Source organism: Doryrhamphus excisus, chromosome 13, assembly GCF_030265055.1.
Source record: "Doryrhamphus excisus isolate RoL2022-K1 chromosome 13, RoL_Dexc_1.0, whole genome shotgun sequence".
NCBI classification, from domain to species: Eukaryota; Metazoa; Chordata; class Actinopteri; order Syngnathiformes; family Syngnathidae; genus Doryrhamphus; species Doryrhamphus excisus.
The window spans coordinates 1592582-1617811 of record NC_080478.1 but is presented as its reverse complement, the minus strand read 5'-3'; the positions used below and the strand labels follow the sequence as shown (position 1 = coordinate 1617811).

The window sequence follows — 25230 nt, the reverse complement described above, 5'->3', positions numbered from 1 at the left end:
CCCCTATTTGGACTAAGATAACTTCTACATGTCTATAGTTCACATGATTTACTTTAAAGACATCCATCTCTCATGTGGACTTCATCTTTTCAGCAAAAAAGTTCCCTAACAGCAAATATGGGGTGCATGCATTTTACGGCAGGGCGGATTTTGTGCCTGCCGAGATTTGCATGCACCCCCTATTTGGACCAGCGTAACTTCTACATGTCTATAGTTCACATGATTTACTTTAAAGTCATCAATTTCTCATGTGGACTTCATAATTTCAGCAAAAAAGTTCCCATATAGCAAATATGGGGTGCATGCATTTTACGGCAGGGCGGATTTTTGACCTGCCGAGATTTGCATGCACCCCCTATTTGGACTAAGATAACTTCTACATGTCTATAGTTCACATGATTTACTTTAAAGTCATCAATTTCTCATGTGGACTTCATAATTTCAGCAAAAAAGTTCCCATATAGCAAATATGGGTGCATGCATTTTACGGCAGGGCGGATTTTGTGCCTGCCGAGATTTGCATGCACCCCCTATTTGGACTAAGATAACTTCTACATGTCTATAGTTCACATGATTTACTTTAAAGTCATCCATCTGTCATGTGGACTTCATCTTTGGACCAAAAAAGTTCCCATATAGGAAATATGGGGTGCATGCATTTTACGGCAGGGCAGATTTTTGACCTGCCGACATTTGCATGCACCCCCTATTTGGACTAAGATAACTTCTACATGTCTATAGTTCACATGATTTACTTTAAAGACATCCATCTCTCATGTGGACTTCATCATTTGAACAAAAAAGTTCCCTAACAGCTAATATGGGGTGCATGCATTTTATGGCAGGGCAGATTTTGTGCGCCCTGCCGTAAAATGCATGCACCCCATATTTCCTATATGGGAACTTTTTTGGTCCAAAGATGAAGTCCACATGACAGATGGATGACTTTAAAGTAAATCATGTGAACTATAGACATGTAGAAGTTATCTTAGTCCAAATAGGGGGTGCATGCAAATCTCGGCAGGCACAAAGTCCGCCCTGCCGTAAAATGCATGCACCCCATATTTCCTATATGGGAACTTTTTTGCTGAAATTATGAAGTCCACATGAGAAATTGATGACTTTAAAGTAAATCATGTGAACTATAGACATGTAGAAGTTACGCTGGTCCAAATAGGGGGTGCATGCAAATCTCGGCAGGCACAAAATCCGCCCTGCCGTAAAATGCATGCACCCCATATTTGCTGTTAGGGAACTTTTTTGGTCCAAAGATGAAGTCCACATGAGAGATGGATGTCTTTAAAGTAAATCATGTGAACTATAGACATGTAGAAGTTATCTTAGTCCAAATAGGGGGTGCATGCAAATCTCGGCAGGTCAAAAATCTGCCCTGCCATAAAATGCATGCACCCCATATTTCCTATATGGGAACTTTTTTGGTCCAAAGATGAAGTCCACATGAGAGATGGATGTCTTTAAAGTAAATAATGTGAACTATAGACATGTAGAAGTTATCTTAGTCCAAATAGGGGGTGCATGCAAATCTCGGCAGGTCAAAAATCTGCCCTGCCGTAAAATGCATGCACCCCATATTTCCAATATGGGAACTTTTTTGGTTCAAAGATGAAGTCCACATGAGAGAGGGATGTCTTTAAAGTAAATAATATGAACTATAGACATGTAGAAGTTATCTTAGTCCAAATAGGGGTGGATGCAAATCTCGGCAGGTCAAAAATCTGCCCTGCCATAGAATGCATGCACCCATATTTGCAGATGGGGAATTTAAAATTCACCAAATAACCATTGTGTTTCCACATAATGAATGAATGAGTGGAGCCCCCAAGTTCAACACTTTTATTTTTCATTTTACAGTCCAAAGTATGTCAAACGGGTGAGATCGACTGTTGCATCATGCCTCATTCATGCCTCATAGAAATTACGTCAGCTCTTGGCCACAAAATGAATTGGTAAATACTTCCACATTTCATATTTGTCATTAGTTATGCAGAAATACCTAAATGGCGGAAGAAATGTGTTACAAAGCGCCACAATTACATTGTAAATGTCTAACCCGCTCCACTCACCGTATTCCTGAATACGCATGCGTCAAATGCTTGACATACCTAACAAATACCAAGCCAATAAATCGAAGTTTTCATATACTGTGTGCTTTAGATGTTTCATAGTAAATAATAAAGGAGACACAAAGTATAATATCTTCATTATCGTGAAGTCCTGTGGCCAAAAAACCCCGCAGCGTCACGTATTTTCGGTTTTAACTGAGCGTGCGCCCTCCCGCGAGGTGGATGCAAAATCCGGCAGGCATGCAAAACTCGGCACAACACCGGGCCATACAAATGCAGTGACAATAGTTTCCGACCCTCAAATTTCAGATTGTATGTACTGTCAGATTTAATACGAGATTGTGTATTCGGTAGATATAATGGATCTAATGACACATTTTTAGCATTTACCATGACAAGAAACGTCTTGTAAACATTGTGAAACTATATAAACATGGCGATGGTCAATAATATTAGAGTGAGACGTCACAGCGGAAACGCTCTTTGCTCACGAGATGAAGCCGGAAGTGATCTTTGTTTGGAGTAACTGTCTGTTTTGGACGCGTTTGGCACTTTTTCTCACTACCTTTTTGTGTTCGCTACCAAATTCTCCTTGAAGACACACTTTACAACTCCACAAGCGTCATTTTCTTGGTACAAACTCATTTTGCAGAGCTTCTTGTCGTTTGTCTTGGTCGCGTCACACACTTTCAGCGGGAACTTTGAAGCTGGTTAGCGGAAGTACGCTAACATAAGTTAGCCTAATCATCTCTGATGCGAGGTGAGTTCAAATTGATTTTAAAGCGTTTTTGTATGGAATGTATTTGTTTTGGGGGTTTTAAGGCATCATTTTAGATGTGACCGGATCCAGGGGGAAGGGGGTAGTAGTGAGAGATATGTTGAAATGGTGAAAGGACGGTAGTTTCCGGATCAAATGTAAAAATGTCGGCCAAAGCAATTACTGTCATTTTTGCCACGACGAGAAACTCAATTGAAAAAATTAAATAGATTTCTAAGGGTCCTATTTGCCACTTTATTGTTCTCAAAACTATATCCAACATAAATAAAAAAAATAGGAAATTAGTAATTTTTTCTTCACACCTGCTGACTGTTATCTGAGTAATATAACTTAAGCAAGCCTTTTCTACTTTATTTTTTATTTTTTACTTTTCTACTTTAAATAGTATTTTGTAATTGTATTTTTATTTTACACAGTGTTCTGAAATGAGCATGGTCTCTCAGCCAGTCCGACTGAAGTCCTCACGCGGCAACGCGGGTCGGAACCAGTCCACCTTAAATTCCAAAGCTGGGCTAACAGCCCAGGCTGTTATCTCAGCCAGGAGCCTTGCCACCAGACCGGATTGCGGTCCCGTCCGTTTAACTATCGAGAAACTGTCCGAGGAGCACCAACGGAGCTCCAGACCAGGAAGGCCATGGCGAATGCCTCGACACAAACCGGACAGCGGCGGGGCCCCTCATCGGACACCAATGGACTCTCAGCCTGGTAAGTCTGACACCATACCTTTTTGTGACGTCACACACGCCTTTGTCTGCTCAGTACCTGCTTGGTTTCTCCAATGTAAAATCAGTGCGTTCCTCACAGCACTGTATGGCATCCACCATTGTATGTGTTGGTTGTATCCTCCATTAGAGGATAAATACACTGGCTCTTGCACCAAGATCTCAGACCTGATGAATCCTGCTTGGATGAGAGGTGACGGAGTTTGAGTTGAGGTCACGCCATTCATTCATTCATTTTCTACCGCTTTTCCTCACGAGGGTCGCGGGGGGTGCTGGAGCCTATCCCAGCTGTCTTCGGGCGGGAGACGGGGTCCACCCTGGACTGGTGCCCAGCCAATCACAGGGCACATATAGACAAACAACCATTCACACTTATGGACAATTTGGAGTGGCTAATTAACCTAGCATGTTTTTGGAATGTGGGAGGAAACCGGAGTACCCGCAGAAAACCCACGCATGCACAGGGAGAACATGCAAACTCCACACAGAGATGGCCGAGGGTGGAATTGAACCTTCGTCTCCTAGCTGTGAGGTCTGCGCGCTAACCACTCGACCGCTGTGCCGCCGGAATAACCATAATAGCCATGTTTTTTCATATATATGTATATATTTTTTTTTTACTAAAATCCAGGATCTCTTCATTTTTCCGGCTTAACCAAACATTGAAGGTGTATGATTAGCCAAGTTCTTATTTTCTTCTATTTTGGCATAAATGAATAGATGAATGTTTCATGCTAGTTGGCTGCATGGCATTAACGGCTATATCACCCATTTCACCACATCACTTCGACAGGTGACAGCCATTAGCATGTAGCATTCCCGTCATCACATAGCTTTATGAGCTAAATCACCTGGTAGCGTTTGTCCAATCATGGTGTGCGTGTGAACTGTACTTGACAAAATGGACAGACATTTTTCTGAACCTTACCGTTATAGTGACACGACAATACTAAAAGTTCTTCATTTTCAGGTCACAACCTCCTGACATCACACTTTCAGATGGGGGCTCGTGGTGCGGTGCTGGCGGCTCTCAAGCAGCAGTGAGTGTTGCGTTGATCTGGCAGGAAGTCACCAGCTGGCTAATGCTTTTCAATTGAAACTATTTCCACTTTTGTGTTTGTTTGCCGCTCAGCTCTCACGCCCCTCAGAGGCGAGAGGTCAAAGTTCAACTTTTAGACCCCGCCCAGAGCAGCAGCAGCAGCACCTCCCACCATAGTGCACAGGCGGGGGGAGAATGCCTTTCTGGTAACCTAGGAGATACCATGAATGCACACACTACTGCTGCAGCTCCACTGGTAAAGGCACAGGTCATATGACTGGCACAAGATAACTATTGAACCTCATAAGACTGACGCGTGGGTGTGGGTGTGTGAAAACATGTCAGCAGGCTCAGTCAGACATGGAAGCTGGAGGGTTCCAGCGGGGTTACATCGTGGACAGGTAGGCTATGCGTCAAGTCTTCACATGTCCACACACACACGCACTGTGACTGACTGTATTCTCTTGTAGACTGGGCGGCGCCAGTGGGCGGAGCCAGGTGACACCGCAGCCCACGGAGGCGGCGCTGCCTAGCCGGCAGTTGGAGTCTCAGGTGACTGACTCACCGGCTCGCTTTCCACCATCTTTGTGACTCACTGTGTTCCTCTCACAGAGCCAATATCTCGGGTCGGCTCTCAGCGTCGTCACGCCTGTTTCTTCCACCACTTCTGACCCCGCATGTCAACAAGTCACGAAGGTGGACTCTGCAGGTACACACACACACACATATATATATCTTGTGTTGCTTGTGTTGACCAGTGGGTGGCAGTGTTGGCTCTAAAATTACGTTCTTGTTGTTACCATGGCAACGGACACCTCTATGCCATCTCTTAGTCCTTTACTGGCTGTCATGATGACCGGTTGTCATGGTAACGAGGCTGCTGCTGTTTTTACTTTCTACATTGTATCTTTACTTTTGCTGAGGCTGGGCGCTGCAGGTGTGCGGGGGGGGAGGGGGCATCCTCCTCCTCCTCCTCCTCCTCATTCTCCTCCTCATCCAAAGACATTTGACAGTCATAACTGTAATATAGAATGGTTGTTTGTCTATATGTGCCCTGTGATTGGCTGATGACCAGTCCAGCTGTCTCGCCCAAAGACAGCTGGGATAGGCTCCAGCACGCCCGCTACCCTCGTGAGGATAAGCGGAAGAAAATGAATGAATGAACTGTAGTAAAGGGGCCAGTTGGCTTATATGTTTTGTTTTGTTTTTTTATTAGTAAACATCACCTCATCAACCAGAACCAGTGTGGAGACTGGCCCAGTTACCATGGCAACACACACAGACCAAACCAGGTGAGGATGCATGTCCTTTTGAAGGACAAACTTGATATGCCGAGATATTCCGCACGTGATTGTCTCCCAACGCACACGGATGTGTTCATTCAGCCAGAGGTGACATTTATTTGCTCCGAACGCCAACATCACCAAATGTGACACTTCAGCAGCGCGCTTGTTTTTCACGTCGGCGGGGGTGATGTCACTCACCGCCAGATTGCAGCCTGGGGGTGGGGGTGGGAGGGATGTCGGGGTGTGCGTATAACCAATCGGAATTCCTCAGCTGGATGCAGTGAAGCCCCTCCCCCCTCCCGCTCCCTGGCTGCAGTGAGCTCCAGCAGCCTTGCCAACAAAAAAAAAAAAAAAAAGCCCGCCAGCGCACACTTGTCTCTTCTCCACATTTTCCGGCGTGAGCGCGTCGGAAAAGGCAGCAGGGAGGCGGCACCGGGACCATGTCCTCGCCCCCGCAGCTGCCCTTGTCCCGCAGACAGTCGTGTTACCTGTGCGACCTGCCCCGCATGTCCTGGGCTGTGATCTGGGACTTCAGCGAACCCGTGTGCCGAGGTTGCGTCAACTACGAGGGCGCAGACCGGGTGGAGTTTGTCATCGAAACGGCCCGCCATCTGAGGCAAGCTCATGGTTTCCAGGAACCCGCTGCGGCCAAAAGTGGGAAGGAGCTTCTCAACCAGAATCCAGCAGACGGACCCGGCAAGTCTCAGCAGCACTCTGTGGACCAGTACTCGCTCTGTGCGGACACCCGGGCCAGGCTGCCTAACGGGCTCCCAGGACCGAATGGCTTCAAAGTAGATGACGGACCTCCCGAGCTGAACCGACAAAGCCCAAATTCAAGGAGCAGGACCCACATAAGTCTGGTGTGTGCACCCAGCCTGCAGCCTCAGACGTTGAATGGACCGGGCCCGCACGGCCCGGTGAGCAGAACCGTCCCGCCAGGCCCGGTGCTCGGCCAGCTGGGTCAAAGCGAGCCAGCCGTGAAGCAGGAGCGCGAGCTGAAGGAAAAGCAGCGGAATGCCGAGGTTCTGAGCGAGCTGAGAGAGAGCCTTCGGAACCGACAGGAGGACTGGGCAAGCAAGCCCATGGTGGTCCGGGACACCCTGGTCACTCTGTCTGGCTGCACACCCTTTGAGGTCCGCTTCAAGAAGGACCACGGCCTGGTGGGACGCGTGTTCGCCTTTGACGCCGTGTCCAAATCCGGTTTGGACTATGAGCTCAAGATCTTTGTCGAGTACCCGAGTGGGTCGGGGAATGTGTTCTCTAGCGCCTCGGGGGTGGCCAAGCAGATGTACCAAGACTGCATGAAGGACCTGAGTCGGGGACTGTCCTCGGGTTTCAAGTACCTGGAGTACGAGAAGAAGCACGGTTCTGGTGACTGGCGGCTACTGGGTGATTTGTTACCTGAACCTCTGCGGGTCTTCAAGGACTGTGTAGGGGGGGATATGCTGCCTCAGCCCCACATCGACAGCAGCCACCCGTTGCTGCCCACCGCCCTGGTGCTGCCTCCCCGGGCCCAGATCTCAAGTGGGTCCAGGGCCGTGTCCAGGAAGAGGAAGGCTTCCCCGGAACCGGACTTGGCTGAGAGTAGACCGAAACTGACGGAGGACCAGCGCAAGCAGTGGATCAACAACCAGGGCGAAGCCCTCAAAGTGTCTTTCGGTCCATCCTCCGGCCGCTCCATCTCACCTGAGTCCAGTGTGCCCCCGCAGGGTGGGCACTCCCCAATGGCCGTCTTCATGTCAGCGGCAGACACGCTTGGACCGGCGCAGTCCCCCAACAAAGACAGAGACTCCGTCCACTGCAGCAGCAGCCCCTTGTCCCCAGCCAATGTGGGCGCCCAGAATAGCCTCCCGTCTCGCAACGGTGAGGCCAACGGCGGCGTGGAGCAGGTGCACGCTCAGAGCGCAGCCTCCAGCGGACCTCTGTGCTGCACACTGTGTCACGAGCGGCTGGAGGACACACACTTTGTGCAGTGTCCGTCTGTGTCCAACCACAAGTTCTGCTTCCCGTGTTCCCGAGACAGCATCAAGGCTCAGGGGGCCTCGGCGGAGGTGTACTGTCCCAGCGGGGATAAGTGCCCCTTGGTGGGCTCCAACGTGCCCTGGGCCTTCATGCAGGGGGAGATTGCCACCATCCTGGCCGGAGATGTGAAGGTCAAGAAGGAGAGGGACCCCTAAAAAAAACATTTTAGTCTGCCAAACCAATGTTTCATCTTATTCGAAAAAATGAATTAACATTTATTCACCTCATGATCGCCATTTGGCGTGGGCGTGGCCTCGCTAGGTAGCTTTGTCTTGTAACAATGGTGAGGATGGCAGCTGTTAGCGTCACACAAACACTGCTAATTTTTATATTTGTAGTTTTAGAACGTTGCAATAAACCTTTTCTACATGTTGACGTGTGTTCATGTGGTGACATCTTGTAACGTGCCTTGCAGCATAGAAATAAAGTCTCATGTGTCAAGACCGTGATGTCACATCTTTGTTTGTGTGTGTGTGATTGACAGGTCAGCAGCCCTTTACAAGATGTAAAAACACAAAGTTCCTTTCCTGCTGTTTCATCATACCACTCGCTCGTCTGCATGGATGCAATATTTTCTACTACATCAGCATCCCTGCTACTGTTGCCATGGGAAACCGCCATGTGTTGCCTAGCAACAGAGCCCTTCTGCAGCTTCTGTTCCTCAGAGCCATTGTGGCAGACGTTTTATCCATGCACGCATTCTGCCAACATCTCATAAATTCCATCCGCAGATGCAGACATGGAAAATATCCAAAGCGAGAAAAAGGCTTTCAATTAGGGATGTTCAATTATGAAAATTATGGCAAGATTGATGAAATATTGGCTCATATCAATATCTGTTTTTCTGCCGCTATCGATATTAGCACATGCTTGATAGTTCAGTATGCCCGATTCAGATTCAAGTTGCAATGATCCTTTAATACTTAATAATATAATATCACACCTCAGGAAGAATCTCCGAGCTACACGCAGCTAACGTACTTGCAGCACAATAATACGAGGCGGCACTCGTGCACTTCATATGTACGCTACCAGTCAAACGTTTGGAGACACTTTACCATGTTATTGTATTACAAAGCGTCTCCTGACTTTTGACTGTAATTCGGTGAATTTGATTACTGATTAGTCAACTACAATTACTTGTATTGCTTTCTCATGCATATGCCACATAGAAATGTGCAGCTTTCCAAATTGCAATGTTACAAGTATTATTTAATTGGGTTCTAACCTGTCTTACTTGTCCATTGTAGGAAAGCATGACTATTGGTCATGATTTGCATGACTACTTTAGAAGTATGTGCAGTATTTGTCTTCTTAAGATAAATATACTGTGTTCTTTTCTTCTGTAATGTTACTTGTTCATCGCTCTTAGTGTTGTTTTTTCTTCTTGCAGGGAGGCCCACCATCACAGAGACCCTCCTATTGTTTCTGCGGCAACCCAAGCTAATGACAGCCAGGAAGCGATGGAGGCGGGGCTGGCGGAGGCTGAGGTGAGGATGCTGCAGGAGTTCGTCCGTGGCGGCCGCTTTTACTTCTGAACCGTAAAACTGTTTCTGTTCATCTCAAGGCCTTGCTTGTTCAGAGTGGGCCGGAGGTTACTTCTATGCTGGAGGAGGCCAGTCAGGTTCTCCGCCAAGTTCAACGACAAAAGAAAGTTCTTGAGGAGAATCTGGAGGCCGTGGAAAGAGTCCGGACCGGAGAGATCCTGCAATCTCAGCTAGAGGCCCTGGTTGCTAACAGGTAGCCACTGCTCACTCCAGCTAGCGGTCCATAGTTTAATTACCGGTTCAGTTTTTGGCATTTCCAAAGATGAATGAAAGAGTAATTGTAACTAGTAGTACTCATGGAAGTACTAGCACTAATGAGATTCATACATGTCAATTCATAATTAGCTCGATTTGTCACATGTGCTTCTGCAGAGACGAAAGCGAGCAGGTTCGCATCAAGAGGACCGTCGATGCCTGGATCCATCTGATTAGCAGAGATGTGAAGGTGACTTGTCACATGACCTCAGATTTTGAGACAAACCTGGCAACGCGGACTCCTTCTGTGCTGCGTAGGCTAAGATGAAACGGGAAGCGTCCCATCGCAGGCGTGCGGACGCTTCATCCTTTCCACTTTCGCCGCAGCGCGTGGTGGGGAGCAGAGGCGCCGCCCACACAGGAAAGACAGCGAGCTTGCCCAGGGGAACAGGAAATAAGACGATGGCAGGAAGTAAGGCGGCGGCGGCGGCGGCAGGAAGAGGATACAGAAGCCAGATTGCTGGAAAGAGCGCGGTAGCTACTCTGTCTGCCGATTGGACTGACGTGGCCAAGGCGCCATTGGCGACTCATCATTGTCGTCTGTTGCAGGGGGCGGGGCCTGCTCCCGGTTTTGAGCGGCTGGACGACGAATCATACCTCACTCGTCTGTACGGTATAACGCCACAAGACAGCCTGAGACCAAGCCCCGGGAAGAGTCACTACCCTCCCGTAACCTCCCTGAACGCCAACTCCCTAACCAGCAGGAAGCCCCGCCCACATTTCATGGAGCCTTTGAGAGGTCAGCGATATTCACTTTGCTCGTCAAATGTCTTGCATGCATCATCACGTGACTGCTGACATCCAACAGGACGTGGTCGTATGAAACAGGAAGTGGAGCAGATACCTTCTGTCTCAGGTGTGAAGGCGAAGCCCTGGAAGACTGAGACCAGTGTGGGTGTGCCCCTCAACTCATCACCTGGGCAACATCTGTCCTCTCACCTGACCCCACGGGGCCTTTCTGTGACCCCTGCAGAGACAGCCATAGCCGTCCCACTGGGTCAGTAATATAGCGTAATACTACTTGTACTTGCTGTATTGTATATGCTCAATCTTTACCACTCTGCCCGTCCCTCAAAGGTCATCCAAGGATAGGTCCCTCCCCCAGGTTTCGACAGAAAGTGACCTCACCACCTGTCGTATTCTCCTCCATGGACCACACTGCACCTGAGCCCCCCAGGTGTCGACAAAAGGTGCCCTCACCATCTGTCGTATTGACTGTGGACCACACCGCACCTCAGCCCCCCAGGGGTGAACAGAAGGTGACCTCACAACCTGTCGTATTCTCCTCCGTGGACCACACTGCACCTGAGCCCCCCAGGTGTCGACAAAAGGTGCCCTCACCACCTGTCGTATTGGCTGTGGACCACACTGCACCTGAGCCCCCCAGGTGTCGGCAAAAGGTGCCCTCACCACCTGTCGTATTCTCATCCATGGACCACATTGCACCTGAGCCCCCCAGGGGTGAACAGAAGGTGACCTCACCACCTGTTGTATTGGCTGTGGACCACACTGCACCTCAGCCCCCCAGGGGTGAACAGAAGGTGACCTCACCACCTGTCGTATTGTCTGTGGACCACACCACACCTGAGCCCCCCAGGGGTGTACAGAAAATGACCACACCACCGGTCATTTTGTCCTCCATGGACCACACTGCACCTCAGCCCCCCAGGGGTGAACAGAAGGTGACCTCACCACCTGTCATATTGGCTGTGGACCACACTGCACCTGAGCCCCCCAGGGGTGAACAGAAGGTGACCTCACCACCTGTTGTATTGTCTGTGGACCACACTGCACCTGAGCCCCCCAGGGGTGAACCAAAAGTGAGCCCACCACCGGTCATATTCTCCACCATGGAACACACTGCACCTGAGCCCCCCAGGTGTGAACAAAAAGTTAGCCCACCACCGGCCATATTCTCCTCCATGGACCACACTGCACCTGAGCCCCCCAGGGGTGAACAGAAGGTGACCTCTCCACCCGTCGTATTGTCTGTGGACCACACTGCACCTGAGCCCCCCAGGTGTGAACAGAAAGTGAGCCCACCACCTGTCATATTCTCCTCCATGGACCACGCTTCTCCTGAGCCCCCCAGCCACGTGAGTAAAACGTCTGCTCGTGCGCCCAGTGAAGCAGGTCCACATCTTGTGTTCTTGCTCCGCCCCTTTTGATGGGAAGTACTGCGTGACTTGGATGCATTGGTGCTACTGTGGTTCTGACCAAGACCCCATTTGTCAGCAGCAGGTGGAGCCAGTGGATGCAGGTGAAGCTCCGCCCCCCCCATCTATCACTGTCAACATCACGGGAAGGAAGAATGAAGAGGACGCAGAGGAAGAGGATGGCTTCCCTGGAAATGACTTCCTGTTTGCCACTGACGTGGTGCAGGTAGCACCACCTCTTCCTGTGTTGGGGTGCAGCGCTTCCTACTGGACGCGTACATCATCATCATCATCAATAACGTCCTTCCATGTGCTGTTTGCATTCCAGGGGGAGGAGTCTGTCCCGTCTGAGGAAGGAATCTGTTTGGAGGGAGGTCCATCTCCTACTTTGGTCCAGCATCAGGGTCCAGTCTTCCCCTGCCAGACCTTTGATTTGCATCCCGTCCGCCATCATCACTCATCAGTGGCGAGGGTTGATGATGACCTGGTGAAACGACTGGCGATGCGGTGACTAACCGGACGCTGCGACTCTCGAATGCTCTGCTTCTTCTGGCTTCTGACTGTTGTGTCGTGTTCAGGGTGGAGCAGCAGCTCATGTCAACAATGATCTCTGACCTCTACGCACCCCAGCCCCCTGACCCCGGGCAGAATGACATCACGGACCAATCAGAGGTCGAGAGGAGTCTCACCTCAGACATTGGTGAGTTGAGACACAGTCTAAATCTTACCCTAGCAAATCCAGCTTGAGGTGGGATCAAGTCAGATCCCCCTGGTGGATCCCATTTCTGACTTTGTGTCCGTGGATGTGCAGTAGAGGCAGCCGGCGGTGGGGGTCTGCAGCTTTTTGTAGACTCCAATGTGCCCGTGGACTCAGTTTTAATCAGGCAACTGGTTCATGAGGTCCTGGCCGAGATAGTGGCTCAGGTGCTTGAACAGAGGGAGGCTCCAGATCCTGGAGCAAGACCAGGGGAAGAACCACCTGGACCAGAACCACACACAGCTGATGAGGTACAGAACCGCCGAAAGCTCTGCTTTGGTTACCTTCTCAAAACTGCCGCTTCTTTCCAGGAGAAGGTGTCTTCTGTGGTTCCAACGCCGGTACCGACCCCTGTGCTGAGTCCTGTTCCGTCCATCAGAGACCCCCTCCTTCTGGCCACGCCCCCTTCATCAGAAGCAGCCAGCTTGCTCGTTGAGGAGGATTCCTCACATCAAATCACAGCCCGAGGTTTGCTAGCAATGGCATTAGAATCATCCATTCATTCATTTTCTACCGCTTTTCCTCACGAGGGTCACGGGGGGTGCTGGAGCCTATCCCAGCTGTCTTCGGGCGAGAGGCGGGGTACACCCTGGACTGGTGGCCAGCCAATCACAGGGCACAGGGCACATATAGACAAACAACCATTCACACTCACATTCATACCGATGGGCAATTTGGAGTGGCTAATTAACCTAGCATGTTTTTGGAATGTGGGAGGAAACCGGAGTACCCGGAGAAAACCCACGCATGCACGGGGAGAACATGCAAACTCCACACAGAGATGGCCGAGGGTGGGAATTGAACCCTGGTCTCCTAGCTGTGAGGTCTGCGCACTAACCACCAGACCGCCGTGCCGCCCGGCATTAGAATCAGTAGCCATCAAATGCTAACATTGTCTGATTGTGACCTCAGAGCCTGTAGCGACGCCCATCCCCACCCCGGAGCCCATCTACTCTGCAGAAACACCTCCTGTTGTCCGTCAAGCCACACCCTCCCTGTCCTTGGTAGACCCTGAGCTGCCACTGGAGGAGGAGAAGCCAGAGGAGCACCTCGATGAGCAGCAGCTAGATGAACACGCTAAGCCACAGTGTGTGCACAATCACACGCAGCAGACATGATCGCTTTAATAAGGATCCATCTCATACTGACCTCTTCCAGGATGACGTCAGCAGAAGAACAACAACCCCTCCCGTTAGCTTCACCCCCTCCCCGGCCCGACCCAGAGTCCCCCTGCAGTGTTTCCGATGATGGAAGCAGCAGTCCAACGACAGGAAGTGATACAGCGCTCAAACTGGTCTCAGAGGGAGAGCTCCTGATCAGTTTCAACCAGCCAGACGCCATGACAGGTGGGAGCGCGGCGTCCACCTGTTTCACTTTTCATGACAGACTTTTTTCCCCCTGAAAGAATTTCTATGTGTTTCAGAGGAGTGCAGTTTTTCCAGCTCTCTTCAGGATACGGTGAGCAAGACTTGAAATATCAAGCTACCAAAGCTTCCGTGTTTATCACTTCCTGTTCCTTATCTAGGACATTGATCCGCCCAGTGAGGGGCAGGTCAAAGGTTGTATGTCCCAGATGGAGCATGGACACACACATACGGTACGCACACACGCTGAAACAACTGACTTACTCCTGCCCAGGACCTCTGACCTCTAACCTGCTGTCTTTTTAGGGTGCGTGGAGGAGGCAGGACGACCTAAGCGTGGGGGAAGTGCCTCACGCTTACAGGGAGCGCTTGCGATCAACGACACCCGAACACGTGGCACGGATCAATTCATGTGCAGGTGTGACATCATCATCATCATCATCATCACCATCATCATGTAACATTGATGTCATCTTTCAGCGGACGCCACCAACGACAGCCTCAACGTGACCTCTGACCTCCACAGTCAGCTGTCTCCATCTCAGGTGTCACACCCGGATGACACGCATACAGCAGGACAGGTGACATGCTCACACACTCACCCACTCACCCACCCACCCACCGTTTCGACAACATAATGAACCAACTCCCATGTGGGTGTATCCAGGTGATGCAGTTCAAAGAGTTGAGCGCCACACAAACAGGTAAGTTTATTAGAGTGAAATATAATATTCATATTAGCGCGCGTACCTCACAGTTAGGAGACCAGGGTTCAATCCCACCCTCGGCCATCTCTGTGTGGAGTTTGCATGTTCTCCCCGTGCATGCGTGGGTTTTCTCCGGGTACTCCAGTTTCCTCCCACATTCCAAAAACATGCTAGGTTAATTAGCCACTCCAAATTGTCCATAGGTATGAATGTGAGTGTGAATGGTTGTTTGTCTATATGTGCCCTGTGATTGGCTGGCGACTGGTCCAGGGTGTACCCCGCCTCTCGCCCGAAGACAGCTGGGATAGGCTCCAGCACCCCCGCGACCCTCGTGAGGAAAAAGCGGTAGAAAATGAATGAATGAATGAATAATATTCATATAGAGCAGAGGTAGGGAACCTATGGCTCGGGAGCCAGGTAGGGCTCTTTTGATGACTGTATCTGGCTCTCAAGCGTTTCTTACCACAATAAAAATGTATTTTTGCTAACATTTTAAAGTAAACATCACAGAAATCACTGTTAAAAATAATATTAAAAATCAAAACTTTCTTATGCATTTTAATTCGTCCATCTATTTTCTACTGCAATATGGCCAACCATATCTATCTTTCTTGATGATATTTTCAAGGTCAAACACCAAAACTTGATTATTACTGGGTAATGCTGTAGTCTACCTCGGTCAGTGAGATGTCAAAAAAACATGTAAATGTAAACTTTCCTCCTTTAGTCAAATAGTCACCTAGCTAAAGCTGCAGAACCAAGCCTTTTGACGAAGATGGCCAAAAGAATGAAATATACTGAATACGGTTCAAAACTATGCAGCAGCAGAAATTGCATTAATGGCAACAAGTATTTGATTTATTATTGGACACTGCGCTGCTGGCCACACCCCCTTGGCGTGGGGTAGTGTGCCTGGTCTACGTAATTAGAGCCCATTATATCTAAAACTGTTGGTCTTACATACAAATGCACACATTTTATTGCATTCAATGTTTAAAAAAAATGTATATGGCTCTCACAGATACACATTTTAAAATATCTGGCCTTCATGGCTCTTGTAGCCAAAAAGGTTCCCGACCCCTGATATAGAGTATTGTCACTTCTGTGTGTGTGTTTTTGAATTGTGCTGCCACCTGTTGGTCAAATCGAAAAATTGACGGCGTTCCAAGTGTTTTCCATTTTGTGTTGTATGTACCTCTCGTGTAAATCAATAGCTTAATAAATTAATAACTGAAACACAAGGCTAGCTCGAGAACTAGTTACAGCCTGGTGCGCCGTGGATGAATACATAATGTAGCCACATCACTATCAACACTGGACGGTCGCGAGCATAATTCAGGATAAAGATATCTACCCAGGGTAGATGTAAGGCAGGGGTGGGCTAACTTTTTGACTCGCGGGCCGCAATGATTTAATAAAATTGACGAGGGCGGGCCAGACTATATATTTACGCATATAATTCTAACAGTCCACCTGGAATTATTGTATCTGTAAAAGTGTCATGCAACCTGCTATATGTGCTTGTGTCCCTTTTATCAGGAGCAGAACGCATCAAATAACCAAATTCATTCATTCATTTTCTACAACCAACCAAACAACCATTCACACTCACATTCATACCTATGGACAATTTGGAGTCGCTAATTAACCTAGCATGTTTTTGGAATGTGGGAGGAAACCGGAGTACCCGGAGAAAACCCACACAAACTCCACACAGAGATGGCCGAGGGTGGAATTGAACTCGGGTCTCCTAGATGTGAGGCCTGTGCGCTAACCACTTAACCACTGTGCAGCCCAAATTATTAATAGTGTTCAATATTTCAAATTCATTCATTCATTCATTTTCTATCGCTTATCATCACGAGGTCGTTGGGTGCTGGAGCCTATCCCAGCTGTCTTCTTCGGGCGAGAGACGGGGTCCACCCTGGACTGGTGGCCAGCCAATCACGGGGCACATATAGACAAACAACCATTCACACTCACATTCATACCTATGGACAATTTGGAGTGGCTAATTAACCTAGCATGTTTTTGGAATGTGGGAGGAAACCGGAGTACCCGGAGAAAACCCACACATGCACGGGGAGAACATGCAAACTCCACACAGAGATGGCCAAGGGTGGAATTGAACCCTGGTCTCCTAGCTGTGAGGTCTGCGTGCTAACCACTCGATCACCGTGCCGCCCAATAACCAAATTGATTAAAAAAAAAAAGCTACCTAAACCATGAAAAGGTTTGTTCAAACCATGATGGCAGGTTGTATGTTAAGTGTCAATGAAATACTTTGGAAAGAATTGGCGGGCCAGATGTGGCCCCCAGGCCATAGTTTGCTCACCCCTGATGTAAGGATGTAGAGGAAGTGGTCCATCAACAGACTCTTTATTGCGAAACAAAACAGGCTGCTGTCCCAATTGTCCTCCTCCTCCCCAGTACAAAGAACACACAAAGGATATAAAATTCAGTAATAAAACCTTGGTTAGCGTCATTAGTCCCTTCCAGGTGGGCAGACTATTATTTTCCCATAAGAAAAATAATGTAAATCCAATGAATCTGTCCCAGAAATCCAAACATGTTGGTGGATGTCAGCAGTCATGTGATGCAATGCAAAACAGTTTTTTTTATACAATTATATATTATAAAAATTCTAATGCAAATAAATACATAGAAATGATGAATGAAAGGAATACATGATGATTTAATGTTACTTTAATGACGTGGTTGTTTACAAAAAAAAAACGTTTATTTGAATTCATTAGCGTTTCTCACCTCAATCACAGCTTTTCTTTTGATCACGGCTGCTTAAAATAAAATAAAATTTAGCTAAAACAACATGCAAATGCCAGCCTTTGCATAAAACTATAATTGTAAATCTATAAAAAACATGTTTGTGTATATTATTATATATTTTCCGTGCGTATTATTATTGTGTCTCTTTCAGGCCAACAGGAAGTCAGCAACGGTACATGCGTCCCACCAGAGAAGATATCTTCAGATGACTCCAGTGATTTGTTTTAGCGCATCACACTTCTGCTACTTTTTTGGAGGTACCAGCAAAGTAATAGGCTGCTAACAAGTATGTTTTTTTTAATGGTAAAAGTGCATTTAAGAATACAGTTGGACTCACGGATAGTATTATTAACATGACACGCGTCATATTGTATGCTAACTGAAGGCTGAATGCAAACCAGGACAGAATTTTACTGTAAATTTTAAACGCTAACCGAGGTTCCACACATATAACTGGTCAAAAGTTTAATTTTTTTTTTCTAAAACATTTGACCGGTAGTGTATATGTGCTCATTTTAAACTTTATTTACAACTTCTGATGGAGGTAGGCCTATTCTAAACGCTTCTCCTGCAATCTCCGCCAACTTGAAACATCCACCATTGTAACACTAATAATATCGTCAAATTCACTAAGTCTAGGAATTTGACTTAAACGCTTTGAAATGAACAACAGGAGATTTTACCTATCTTGACCAAATTTGTCTTGGTTTTTATAATATTATGATATATTTTTGTAGCTGTTTATTTCAATAATAAACATTTCACATCATGTATTTTTTACATCAGTAATTCATTTTACACATAATTTGGTAATAAAGTAATGAAAGACAACAACAAAAAAAAATCAGAGTTTCCATCACTAATTTTGTGAGCTATGGTGTTGTGCTGAATTGTAACACTTTTTGGTCAAATGATTTTTGAGAATGTAATTTCTGTTTCATGAAATGAACCAAGGGCTGCCTTGACATAGTAGGCTGCACCATTTCCCACCAAGGTACCTAGGGTTTAAACAGCGGGAACTGACACCCTTCTCCCCACCTCCACTGGAGAACTCAGACCACCCGGGTCACAGGTATGTTTTTTAAATTAATCATGTCTGAAATATGCTAATTTATACCGTATTTAATTAAAACCAGTCAAATAATCTATTATGTCTATCACCAGCCTCCTTAATAGTAGCAGAACATTTGAATCACACTTTAAACCAGGGGTCTCAAACTCAATTTACTTGGGGGCCACTGGAGCTAGGGTCTGGGTGAGACTGGGCCGCATCAGGTTTTCCAAAACAAAAAAACAAAAAAAAACGCATTTATTAAAAACAAAAAAATTAAAAAAACTTTGCTTTGGTTCCAATTTTCTACAATAAAAGCTCTGATAAAACATTCCACTGTTCTCAAATATCTTACTTTTTATTTTTCTACACAAAATAAGATGAAAAATAAATAAACAAATCAAGAATAAAGAAAACCAATCAATCAGTAATAAATAAATATAATAATAATAAAAACTTAAGAAAGCACATATAGTTGGTGGGTAGACAAATGATTTTTTTCATATTAAAATGAACAAAGCATTATTAGAGCCCTGTAGACATGACAAAACACGACTATAGTCACATTTATACTCTTTTTATTTACAACATATTGCGCAACTGCAGGGTCTTGAGACACATGCTAACTCGCAAACTGGAGAGCTAGCGACCTAAACGGTAGCTTTCAAGTTATTTCCTTTCAACTTAAATAGCCAAAAACTTACCACTTCCACACGGATAGGGAGGATAACTATTAACAGTTATTTAACCTTTAACATGAACATGAATCAAACGTAATCATTTTTTCTGGGTACATGATACCATACAGCATCCATATCAAACTAACATTAAACTTTCATATCAAGGCGGGGGCCTCAAACGAGTGTCCTGCGGGCCGCGTGTTTGAGACAGCCTGCTTTAAACCATGTTGTTATAAGCAATGAGGAGTTGCGTTCAAAGACATCAGATTATTTAACATATATGTATTTAACAACTTACGTAAAGGGAGAAAATTGTACATCCCGATTCAGAGTTACAATAGTGAGAGAGAACAATGTCCACTTCATGTTTTTTTTTTTTTTGTATCTTCCCGTTTATTTAAATACACAAGCGCGCCCACTACCGTTTTTATGCTGTTGCAGCCCACGTTCGTGTAATGACAATGAGGAAGTGTCGTTCCCAGTACGAACGGGCTAGACACGCGTGTGACTTGGATATAGCACATACAGTATATCATGTTGGGGTTGCATTTACGTTCGTGTGTTGCGCTTTTGACTGCCGAGAGGCGTGGTTTCTCTGGTGCGCATGCGTTAATTACATTTAAAAAAAAAAAAAAAAAGTACCGTCATTAATTTGATAAATTGGTTATTATTTTTGACGGCTCTATTTGGATTAAAAAAAAGACACGTCTTCATGTAAATATGGATGCCTCATTAATAACTCACTTTACATTGACCTTGTACTGTCAAGTGAAGGTGTGGAAAGGGCTTAAGGGGTATAAGTACACAAATTGTATGAGTGTGCATGCACCACTTTTTATGTCACATTTTAGGTTTCTGGCATTCATAGACTTCTATAGATGAGACATTTTGTGCACTTTGTCAAGTTATGTTTGAATTGTGTTGTTGTGTTTGTTTCCATTGTGGTCGCAGCAGGAATTTATTCGTCATCACTAAGTGGGTGTGGACTGTGTGTGTGCTAACAGGGTGAGGTTCTCTCTCTAACACACACATACACTGCGGCTGAGTGTGCACGTCAGGTAAGACACTTTGTCATTTTCTGAAAAGTCCAATTTGATTGTATTCAATTTGTATTGAAAGTTGTTCTTTTGGATACTTTATTAGGTCTTTATTGTCAATTCACCATATATGGTAACAAGGACAAACAGAGCATCAAAAAAATATATTTTTTTTTTTAGATGTTTTGCTCAAAGACATTCTAGCGCAATGCACAAGACTGTACATGACGGCGGACATGGCTGCCATGTTAGTAGGAATCTGAAGTACAACACAACTGAACACAAAATGCAGTTTTACTTTAATTTTTTATTATCGAGAGAGAGAAAAAAAATCCAAACCTACATGGTTCGCTGCGAAAAGGCGATTCTCGCCACCATTACAACATAACTGAGATTAATTGAAATCCATCAGCGTTGAAAAAGGTTATAATTTTTCTAAAGCTTTAGGACTCCAGCAAACCACAGTGAGAGCCATTATCCACAAACGGCAGAATCATGGAACTGTGGGGTGAACTTTCCCAGCAGTCGCCGGCCAACCAAAACTACCCCAAGAGGTCACGAAAGACCCCGCAACAACATCTAAACAACCGAGGGGCCTCAGTTAAGCTCATGTTCGTTACACCGCCATTAGAAAGAGATGGGCATAAACAGACAAAAGAGTTCCCAAGACAAAAAAACGAACACACACCAGCAAGTCCGATTCTGAATGGCTGACGATAAAACTAAATGAAGACTTTGGACTAGCCTAGTCAAAATCCTGAACTGAATCCGACTGAGATGCTGTGGCGGGACCTTAAAAAGGCGCTTCATGCTGGAAAAGCCTCCAGTGTGGCCGAACGACAACAATTCTGCAGCGCTTGTAAGAGACTCATTGCAAGTTATCGCAAATGCTTGATTGCAGTTGTTACTTCGGCCCAAACAGTTATTAGTTTTTTGTTTTTTTTTTAGGTTTTTTATCGCTTTTTACACAGGGTCATGTAGCTTTGGAGTTTTTTTTCTCTGCATTTTGTGTTCAGTTGCGTTGTCGTTGACCAATATTTCAATTTCTTGCAAAAAAAACATGCAAAAAAAAATACTTTTTCACACCACTTGTGTGTATATATTTATATTCATTTCAGTGTCAAAGTGTACACGCAAAATACATTGTTTTTACTAACATGGAAGATCTTGTGTTCCATCGCAAATGCTTGATTGCAGTTGTTGCTGCTAAGGGCGGCCCAAACAGTTATTAGGTTTTTTTGTTTGTTTTTTATCGCTTTTTTACACAGGGCCATGTAGATTTGGAGTTGTTTTTTTTCCTCTGTATTTTGTGTTCAGTTGCGTTGTCGTTGACCAATATTTCAATTTCTTGCAAAAAAAACAAGAAGTACTTTTTCACACCACTTGTGTGTATATATTTTTGTACACGCAAAATACATTGTTTTTACTAACATGGAAGATCTTGTGTTCCATCGTGTACTCTACTCTATTGCATGCACTTTAACAAAGTAATCTGCCTTGCGCTGTAATGTCTTTGTAGTATTTTAACCTCATAATCTTCAAGTGGTCAAAACCAAACACAACAAGTAAAGAGTATTTTTGACAAAGTCTTGTACATTGTACTAATCTAAGTGTTTATGTGTTTGTTCTACACGTTCAGACTCGTTTTTGTCGTCTTAACCGCAGAAGATGAATATAAACGTAAGTCACATGTCTCAGGTGTATGCGTGTATGCGTGTATGCGTGTATGGGTGCGTGTGTATGTGAGACAACATTCCACATGAGGCACCACACCCTCTGTGCTGCCTTCAGGGACACCTGGAAATGTCTAACATATTTTTGTCTGGTAGCTCTCTGACGCTCTCGATGATTGGCCCGCCTCTGGGGGCAATCAGTCCTCAAATCAAAACTCCAGCTGGCCCAATGCTCCATCGGGAGGCGCGGGTCCAGGGGGGTGGCCTGCGCCGCAGCCAGGAGGCGCGGGTCCGGGGGGGTGGCCTGCGCCTCAGCCTGGAGGCACGGGTCCGGGAGGGTGGCCTGCACCGCAACCTGGAGGCACGGGTCCAGGGGGGTGGCCTGCGCCTCAGCCTGGAGGCACCGGTCCAGGGGGGTGGCCTGCGCCTCAGCCTGGCGGCACGGGCCCAGGGGGGTGGCCTGTGCCTCAGCCTGGCGGCACGGGTCCAGGGGGGTGGCCTGCGCCGCAGCCTCCTGCACCGCAGCCTGGAGGCGGGGGTCCAGGGGGGTGGCCTGCACCGCAGCCTGGAGGCACGGGTCCAGGGGGTTGGCCTGCACCGCAGCCTGGTGGGGGAGGCCCAGGGGGGTGGACTCCATCGCCCGGAGGTCAGCCAAGTCCTTCAACTGGACCAGGAGCCAGCACACAATCACTGGTGAGAGTACACAGCATACAGTGTTAGTATTTATGAAGTATATGATGATATATGATATATACTCCACGTATATATTCCAGTCGATGCCTTTCAGCCAAAGCATTCCTCGTGGATTGGAAGCAGGAACAAGCATCGTCATCAATGGAGTCATCAAAGACAAACCTGACAAGTAGGTTTGGACATCATCGTGACCATGATATAAACGGTGATGATTAAGGTGACGATGTGTTCAGGTTCACCGTGGATTTTGGAGCATCAGGGGATGTGGTGTTCCATTTTAACCCTCGCTTCAATGAGTACGGGAAGAAGGTGATCGTGAGGAACAGCAAGATAAGAAACAAGTGGGGGCAGGAGGAACGAGACCTCGCTCGGTTCCCCTTCACGGCGGGCCAGCCCTTCCAGGTGACAGACGGGACCGTGTCTTGAGCCTGTCACCATGCTAACGCTAATGCTAACAGGAAGTGGTGTGTTAACAGATGAGGATCCAGTGCACAAACCAGATGTTTCAGGTCTTTGTCAACAACAACCACCTGTTGGACTTCAAGCACCGCATGGGAAACTTGAGAAGCATCAACCAGCTGAGCATCTACAACGACGTCACGCTGTCACACGTCAACATCATCCCGGCCTGACCTTGCGGTCTTCACCTCTCGTTCGTGTGAGGAGAAAAGTCGGATCAATAAAAAGTTGTTTCACTTGTTGTTTCCTTCATGTTTCTTTAAAAACAATCACATCGTGACACAATGTGTTACTACATTGGAATAGAAAAGGACGGTCATGTGATGTACTGCTATGGCGCCATTTATCGTGTCGTCGCCTCTATTCCACGAGGGGGCGCTATAGCACTTGTTTTTACATGAGTAACAAAGGTTAACCTTCCGGTTGGCAGACTAACCACAAGGAACAAAATGGATCTGAAAAGACGACTAGAAACATTAAAAAGGTTGATTGCAACGTTGATGAAAAAGCTACAGAGAAGAAAAAGATAATGAAAAGGCAGGAAGGTTGGCATAGACATTTATTGTGACATTTACAGTATGTCACAAAAGTGAGTACACCCTTCACATTTCTGCAAATATTTTACTATATCTTTTCATGGGACAACACTGAAGAAATGAAACTTTGCTACAATGTAAAGTAGTCAGTGTACAGCTTGTATAACAGTGTAAATTTACTGTCCCCTCAAAATAACTCAATACACAGACCTTAATGTCTAAACTGCAGGCAACAAAAGTGAATACACCCCTAAGTGAAAATGTCCAAATTGGGCCAAAAGTGTCAATATTTTGTGTGGCCACCATTATTTTCCAGCACTGCCTTAACCCTCTTGGGCATGGAGTTCACCAGAGCTTCACAGGTTGTCACTGGAATCCTCTTCCACTCCTCCATGACGACATCACGGAGCTGGTGGATGTTAGAGACCTTGTGCTCCTTCACCTTCAGTTTGAGGATGCCCCACAGATGCTCAATAGGATTTAGGTCCGGAGACATGCTTGGCCAGTCCATCACATTCACCCTTAACTTCTTTAGCAAAGCAGTGGTTGTCTTGGAGGTGTGTTTGGGGTCGTTGTCATGTTGGAATACTGCCCTGCGGCCCAGTTTCCGAAGGGAGGGGATCATGCTCTGCTTCAGGATGTCACAGTACATGTTGGCATTCATTGTTCCTTCAATGAACTGTAGCTCCCCAGTGCCGGCAGCACTCATGCAGCCCCAGACCATGACACTCCCACCACCATGTTTGACTGTAGGTAAAACACATTCGTCTTTGTACTCCTCACCTGGTTTCCGCCACACACGCTTGACACCATCTGAACCAAATAAGCTTATCTTGGTCTCATCAGACCACAGGACATGGTTCCAGTAATCCATGTCTTTAGTCTGCTTATCTTCAGCAAACTGTTTGCGGGCTTTCTTATGCATCATCTTTAGAAGAGGCTCCTTTCTGGGATGACAGCCATGCAGACCAATTTGATGCAGAGTGCGACGTATGGTCTGAGCACTGACAGGTTGACCACCCATCCCTTCAACCTCTGCAGCAATGCTGGCAGCACTCAGGCGTCTATTTTCCAAAGACAACCTCTGGATATGACGCTGGGCACGTGCACTCAACTTCTTTGGTCGACTATGGCTAGGCCTGTTCTGAGTGGAACCTGTGATGTTAAACCGCTGTATGGTCTTGGCCACCGTGCTGCTGCTCAGTTTCAGAGTGTTGGCAATCTTCTTATAGCCTAAGCCATCTTCGTGTAGCGCAGCAATTCTTTTTTTCAGATCCTCAGAGAGTTCTTTGCCATGAGGTGCCATGTTAAACTTCCAGTGACCAGTATGAGAGAGTGTGAGAGTGATAAAACCAAATTTAACACACATGCTCCCCATTCAGACCTGAGACCTTGTAACACTAATGGGTCACATGACACTGGGGAAAGAAAATGGCTAATTGGGCCCAATTTGGACATTTTCACTTAGGGGTGTATTCACTTTTGTTGCCTGCAGTTTAGACATTAAGGTCTGTGTATTGAGTTATTTTGAGGGGACAGTAAATTTACACTGTTATACAAGCTGTACACTGACTACTTTACATTGTAGCAAAGTTTC

General features: G+C 46.6%; 3 protein-coding genes across 8 annotated transcripts; all 3 read left to right on the top strand.

Moving 5' to 3' along the window:
- Window positions 1-2591: 2591 nt before the first annotated feature.
- On the top strand, window positions 2592-22174 carry LOC131140622 (TALPID3 protein-like). 6 transcript variants are annotated; one of them, XR_009132432.1, is made up of 31 exons: window positions 2592-2844; window positions 3279-3567; window positions 4555-4624; window positions 4717-4879; window positions 4969-5024; window positions 5094-5175; window positions 5236-5332; window positions 5840-5915; window positions 9325-9421; window positions 9499-9671; window positions 9851-9923; window positions 9992-10207; window positions 10283-10472; window positions 10542-10730; window positions 10811-11829; window positions 11972-12115; window positions 12218-12396; window positions 12468-12589; window positions 12701-12897; window positions 12958-13114; window positions 13559-13733; window positions 13805-13992; window positions 14070-14104; window positions 14172-14243; window positions 14317-14428; window positions 14491-14591; window positions 14678-14714; window positions 17656-17761; window positions 18459-18576; window positions 20187-20293; window positions 21912-22174. XR_009132432.1 is itself a non-coding variant. In XM_058091223.1 (28 exons), the coding sequence occupies exons 2-28, from the start codon at window positions 3288-3290 to the stop codon at window positions 17730-17732; spliced, it is 4308 nt and encodes a 1435-aa protein (XP_057947206.1). In that variant the 5' UTR covers window positions 2592-2844; window positions 3279-3287; the 3' UTR covers window positions 17733-18434. The 6 variants fall into 6 exon arrangements, 3 of the variants coding, with proteins under 3 accessions (XP_057947206.1, XP_057947205.1, XP_057947204.1); XR_009132431.1 differs by having other exon boundaries at window positions 18459-20293; XR_009132433.1 differs by lacking the exon at window positions 21912-22174 and having other exon boundaries at window positions 18459-19949; window positions 20190-20276.
- On the top strand, window positions 6025-8341 carry LOC131140623 (probable E3 ubiquitin-protein ligase IRF2BPL). The gene has a single exon (XM_058091225.1). It carries the CDS (start codon window positions 6350-6352, stop codon window positions 8084-8086), a length of 1737 nt encoding a protein of 578 aa, XP_057947208.1. The 5' UTR covers window positions 6025-6349; the 3' UTR covers window positions 8087-8341.
- On the top strand, window positions 21781-23335 carry LOC131140624 (galectin-3-like). Its single transcript, XM_058091226.1, has 5 exons — window positions 21781-21952; window positions 22102-22638; window positions 22719-22807; window positions 22872-23040; window positions 23115-23335. Exons 1-5 carry the CDS (start codon window positions 21941-21943, stop codon window positions 23268-23270), a joined length of 963 nt encoding a protein of 320 aa, XP_057947209.1. The 5' UTR covers window positions 21781-21940; the 3' UTR covers window positions 23271-23335.
- Window positions 23336-25230: the final 1895 nt, after the last annotated feature.